Raw genomic sequence first — 6,000 nt, 5'->3', positions numbered from 1 at the left:
TTATTTGGGCCTCCTCTCTTTTCTTCGTCTTTTCTTCTGTCTCTCTTTCTGCTCTTTTTCTTTCCTTCTACTAGCTCTGGGGTTTGTTTGCTCTTTTTTCTAGTTCCTTTAGGTGTAAGGTTAGATTGTTTATTTGAGATTTTTCTTGTTTCCTGAGGTAGGCTTGTATCACTTTAAACTTCCCTCTTAGAATTGCATTTGCTGCATCTCATAGATTTTTGGATCATTGTGTTTCCACTTTTATTTGTCTGCAGGTATTTTTTTTAAATTTCCTTTTTGATTTCTCCAGTGACCCACTGGTTTTTTAGTAGCACATTGTTTAGCATCTGTGTGTTTGTGTTTTTGCAGTTTTTATTCTCATGGTTGCTTTCTAGTCGCATATTGTTGTGGTTGGAAAGATGCTTGATACGATTTCAATTTTCTTAAAAATTTGCAGACTTGTTTTGTGGCCTAGCATGTGATCTAAATTGGAGGATGTCTTGATTATCTGCAAAACTTCATTTCTCCTTCAAATCTGAATAACAGCCTTACTAAGTAGAGTATTCTGAGTTGTACGTTTTTTCCTTTCATCACTTTAAATATATCATGCCACTTCCTTCTGGCCTGAAGAGTTTCTGCTGGGCCACACACAGGCCCAGAGGAAATGGTGATGGGTCAGTGCTGGTATCTGGGAGGCAGGTGATCTGCAGCCCCAGGTGTGGGGGTTAGAAGGGCTCTGAGCCTTCTGCAAGTCTGCATGGTGAGGGGAGAAAGAGGACAGGGGTTGAGAGAGGGCTCTGTGAGTTCACCATGGGGGCAGACTGGAGCAAGTTTACAGATGATAAGGACCAAGAGAGGTGAGGGTGAAGACACCGGTGAGTAAAAGGTGATGAGGCCAATCCCGGGGCTGGAGCAGAGTGGGCCTGGTGGGGGAAGCCCCCATGGCTTTGGGGAGTCCTGATGGTCGAGGCCTCTCCAAGGAGCAGGGCTTTTCTAACAGCATTTCCTCTTGTCACGAAGTGTGCATCTTTATTAATTACTTCAGTCTCACAGAGTGATATTAGTTCCACATTTCAGGGAAAACCTTATGTCAGCATATCAGATAGGTTTCATTCAACAAAATTTAAGAGGTCCCAACTCTGTTGTGGGTGCTGGAGATACGAGAGAAAACGGAATAACGCCGGAGGAAGAGGCACACGGACAGACACGGTGCAGAGTTACAGGCAAGGCAGGAGGGCCTTGGTGCCTCAGGTAACACCTCCCACTCCGCCCAAGGATCCGGAGGGAATGGCACCGTGTGGAATGGTTTACAAATGAATAAAACCAATGCTAGTTTCTAAAAATAAGCACATTTACATAATTTCTCCATTGATTTACTTCAGACTAGATACAATTTACTTCACCTTGATGTGTTTTAGTTATTAGTATTACTGCAACCCATAATTTACATCTGCGACCCGTAATCACACCTAACATCTCTGTCCCTCTACACCAAGTGTTCTGGACAAATCACTGGGCTCTTAAAGGCAGTATTGATAGGAAAACTCAACTTAGGTACCCCTTAGGGAAATGTGTGTAAGGATCAGATCTTCAGCTGTGTGGGCACTTCAGCTAAAATGAGGCACACTTTGGCCGCAGCTGTGGCTGTCTTGCCGTTTTCAGAGCTGGGAGACGAGGAGGCTGTTGTAATTGCTGACCCTGTGAGCATGTGAGACTAGATAATACATGGAATGCAAAAAAAAAATCATCAAAAGTAAAAAAAAAAAGGGCACATAATCACCAATACACTTTTAGAATTCAAAGTCAGAACTTAGCCTATACAAATAGCTCTGCATTCATTTAGTCTCTATAAAAGTGAGGTAATAGGTGACACACCTTAATTTTCTTTTTCTTTTGTTTTTCTTGGCCGCACCATGCTGCAAGCGGGATCTTAGTTCCTTGACCAGGAATCGAACCTCCACCCCCTGCAGGGGAAGCATGGAGTCTTAACCACTGGACCACCAGGGAAGCTCCCCCCCACCTTTTTTTTGCATCTTAATTTTAAAAACTGACAAAGATTAGTTCAATACAAAAATCTAATTAAAAAAACAGCTTTTCAATAAATTTCAAATAATTATACTGATCATAAATGATTTTTATTAAGGAATGCATAGTCCTGTGATTCAAAACCAAATATTTTAAAAGAATGATTTACCTGATAAAAACTGACATGAAAGTGTTGTTTCAAGTTGTAATAAAAAGCAAAAGACATTTAGAAGAACTTGTCTCATTTTAGAAAACATAGACTTTAAGGATTAAAAGTAACTTTCCAAACACATTGTGAGAATTAAAAGCTCACGTCACAGAAACGTTTAATAAAAAATATCGACCAACGGTTTACAAGTTGTACAATAAATAAAAAAGCCTCCTAACTTTTTTCTTTACCAAAAAAACATGAACTGATGAAATAACAATAGAAAATTAACATTAATTTCTGAAGAAAAGGCACATCCAGGCAAAAGAGTCAAGGCGATTTGTAAAACGCAGAGTTACATGTACACGGTGCATAATCACTGCACGCAGAGGCGGGCTCCGGGAGACTCTGAGATCCGGGAATGCGGTGCCAGCTCCGGCCGGTCGCCTGGCCGTGGTCCTCAGAGGCTGGACCTTCTCTCGGGCCGGGGCGCACACCTGGCGACGGCCACTCGCCAAAGCAGCGGGGCCAGGAGGAGGCTGAGCGTGGTCACACTCAGGATGAGGAGGTACACCTGCCGGGGGCGGGGCATCAGCGTGGCTGGGGGCATGTCTCCGCATCACAGTGTGTGAGCCTCTGGTGCCCGGCCTGGAGGAGGGTGCCCCCTTCCCCAAGAGGCCCCGGGGACTGGGGCGCCCCCCTGACCCCAGCCCTACTCCCCCTAACAACCCCGCTCCACCAGCCGGGCAGAGACTCACCTCCCGAGAGATGACACGTGCTCTGCGCGCCCGGCTCCCCAGGACCAGAGAGAACTCGCTGACCTGGGCCAGCCCCGCGGCCACGATCCACTTGACGTACTGGCTGGTCTTGGGCAGCAGCAGAGACAGGACCAGGGCTGCCAGGGCGAACTGCCAGAGCGGCAGGTCACGCTCGGCCAGGCTGGGCCCAGAGCACCGCCCACAGGAAGCAGGGCGGGTCCGGGGGGGCCCCCCCAGCACCGCGCGGGAGGACACACGGAGACCCCCGCCCCCAGCAGAGGAAAACCAAGGCCCTCCCGCCAAGCGAATATCGTGCAGCGTTCAGAATGGAAACTTTGTTTTTAACGAAACGTAAAGAAAGCGCGGAGGAAAGCAGCCTGCAGCGGGCAGTGCAGTTCAGCCATCATCGGGGCGCCGCTCCTTCTCATCCGCAAAGCCAGCGGCCACCACCCAGGCCACGTCCACGCCCAGAATCCCACGCTGACGTGGGCACCTCAACAATTTGTAGTCACAGAGATCAGACAAGTGGAAAGTGGCAAACTAGTTCTCAGTGGCCGTTAAAATGTACGTTTGCGTCACCAGAGCCGGGTTTGTGGTTCTTTAGACTCACTTAGAAGTCAAATTACAGAGCAGGGGTGTCACTGGAGGATCCAGAGAGCGGTTTCTCCAGCCCCAGCTTCTGAAACCCCCATTTTCAACACAAACTCTGAGACAAAGGGCCATCCCGACCCGCGAAGCCCCAGCTGCCCGGGCTGTGCTGGGTGGGGGGTACACACAGGCAGGAAGCGAGGCGCATGGTGTGACAGGTGAAACCAAAGGCAGGGTGGACTTCGCAAGCAGGGGCCCTACCTTCATGACCACCACCGAGAGCGTGAGGGCCAGCAGGACGGCAAGCTCGTGCAGCACGAAGGTGGGGAACACGTGAAGGCCTGCGGGACGGGGACGGGCGATCGTCCGGGCCGGGCGGCCAGCCTCCCTGCCACCCCTACATCCACAGGCTCCTCCACCAGGACAGGAAGGGGCCCGGTGTCTCCCACCCACTCCACCCCGAGACCCCGAGCAGAGGGCCGGGCGACTCAGTGCTTCCCGCCCTGTTTCCACGGGCTTCAGAACCTGCCCCTCGAGGCACCCGGAGTCTCTGGGGCTCCTGGACCCACTGAGCAGTGCAGGGTGTGAGCGAGAGGCCAGGTGGCCGTGCTGTGACCACGAGCGGGACTGCTCCCCTCCACGGGGACATTCCCAGGGCAGAAGCCTCGACACACCAGTTTGATTTTTTGTATTAAAATTAGAATTTCTTCCTGCACTTGATGTGGACGTGCTGAAGTGGGCCTGCCACCCTGCTGAGTGGTGGACCCTCAGGACCACCAGTCAGGAGCCCCCATCCCTCAGCTCAAACCTTCCCTCCTTCTAAGGGAGAGTCCCTCAGACCCTAGTCACCATGGTAACTGTTTTCGCCGCACAAGCTAAGTAGAAACACGTGTGAGCAGATGAGACCCAGTGGGAGTGTCACCCCTGGAGGAGGAGGGTCACCTATGGACGCGAAGAACACGATGGCCAGGAAGTCGCGGACGGGCTCCACATAGGACATGACCTCCTCAGCGACCACGTGGCCCTGGGAGGACACCAGGGCTCCGGCCAGGAAGCAGCCCAGCTCCATGGATACGTCCAGGAGCTCGGTGACCTGAGGGGAGGAGGACACAGGTCACGCCGGGTGCACCCGCCAGCGTCTCTGCTGAGGACACACAAGAGGGCCTCTCGGACGCGGCAGGACATCCCCATAAAACCGCGACAAGCCAGCTTCCCTGCCCCTGCCCAGGCCCCTGCAGTGTCCTAGGAGAACCCCGCAGAAGGCACGGCAGTGGACGTCAGCTCACTGACCACGAGCGAGAGGAAACGGTCATACAACAGTTGCAACCATCGGTCGTGTAGACTGCTGTGGACGTTTTGAGTGAGACTATTTTCCAAGATCTAAGCATTTGTGACACACTTTCTTTACCCTGAATCAATAAACCGCCCGACTCCGCTGGCATTAAAAACATGGCGCACAAAACTATTCCCCCCCAACCCCGCCGGCGCCTAGAGGAAGGAAGTGGACATGGCATTTAACTTGAGGAGGTAAATCCAGTGATGAGAGCAGCACAGACAGACGGACGACGTTCCAGGAAGCCCCGCTGACGACCGTGTCGGAGCCCATAAGACGCTTGGGAGCGGATCCAACACAGCGCTTGCTGCCGCCACACACACATGACACATGCCGGGCAGCGTGGACACGGACGCGGGGAACCAAGGGCGCCTAGCGTTACGGGAACAGTCACAGGACTCCCTGTGCGTGGAAGCCGACCAGCCGAACCCACCCCCATGACCCAGGAGACCACGACCAGACAGCCTGCGGAGAGGAGGCCGGCTGGCCGCCCGTCCACCTGGGGACAGCAGGGCGTCTGGGCCACCCATGCTCGGCCACTCGGCTTCTGTGCTGTGACCTTTGACTTCACGGGGCTGAGGAGACGCTCGTGGAGAACAGGTCCTGGCCACGGCCACCCAGCCCGCGCTAACTCGCCTCCCACGGATGGCAGGTCTCAGTGAGAAAAGAAAGCAGTACGTTTCCAGAGGACAACACAGAGCATCCCCGTGACATGCGGCCGGAAAACGTGTGTCACGCAGGATCCTGAAGTGCCGCCCTTAAAGAATGATCACGGCACTACGCTAAAATTAGGAACTTCCGTTCAAAGAAACGTCGTCAAGAGAGGGAAAGACAAGTCACAAACTGGAAGATATTAGCAAACCTGTATCTGACAAGGAATATTATTCAGCCGTGGAAAGGAATGAAGCACTGACACGGGCTACAGCTTGGGATCAGCCTCTGAAACGTGCTGGTCGGGGAGAAGGGCACGGCCACCTGGGGAAGCCAGCCGCGGTCACGTAGGCCCACACAGCCCGGGCCTAGACCCGCACGTGCAGCCTCACTCCCACGGCCCGGAATGGCTAAGCACAGACGGGGCGAGTGAGCGGAGGCCTGGGCGCTAGACGCCTTCCCCAGCGCCCGGCACCCGCAGCAAGTGCTCAGGAGACACGGCCGCAGAGAGAGGCTGC

General features: G+C 53.0%; 1 protein-coding gene across 5 annotated transcripts in view; it reads right to left on the bottom strand.

Annotated features, from left to right (window-relative positions):
• Positions 1-2,198: 2,198 nt before the first annotated feature.
• TMCO3 (transmembrane and coiled-coil domains 3) overlaps positions 2,199-6,000 on the bottom strand; it is a 31,694-nt gene continuing 27,892 nt past the window's right edge. For 4 of the 5 annotated variants that reach the window (XM_060080062.1, XM_060080061.1, XM_060080063.1 and 1 more), the window contains 4 exons: positions 4,441-4,591; positions 3,760-3,839; positions 2,911-3,060; positions 2,199-2,726 (listed from right to left, as the gene is read on the bottom strand). In XM_060080062.1, coding sequence (XP_059936045.1) covers positions 2,613-2,726; positions 2,911-3,060; positions 3,760-3,839; positions 4,441-4,591 — 495 coding nt within the window. In that variant the 3' untranslated portion in view covers positions 2,199-2,612. The remainder of the gene's footprint in view (positions 2,727-2,910; positions 3,061-3,759; positions 3,840-4,440; positions 4,592-6,000) is intronic. The other variant, XM_060080066.1, reaches the window with a different exon arrangement.

This window comes from Mesoplodon densirostris, chromosome 17, assembly GCF_025265405.1.
Source record: "Mesoplodon densirostris isolate mMesDen1 chromosome 17, mMesDen1 primary haplotype, whole genome shotgun sequence".
NCBI classification, from domain to species: domain Eukaryota; kingdom Metazoa; phylum Chordata; class Mammalia; order Artiodactyla; family Ziphiidae; genus Mesoplodon; species Mesoplodon densirostris.
The sequence above is the reverse complement of the archived record's forward strand: the minus strand, read 5'-3'. Positions and strand labels throughout refer to the sequence as shown.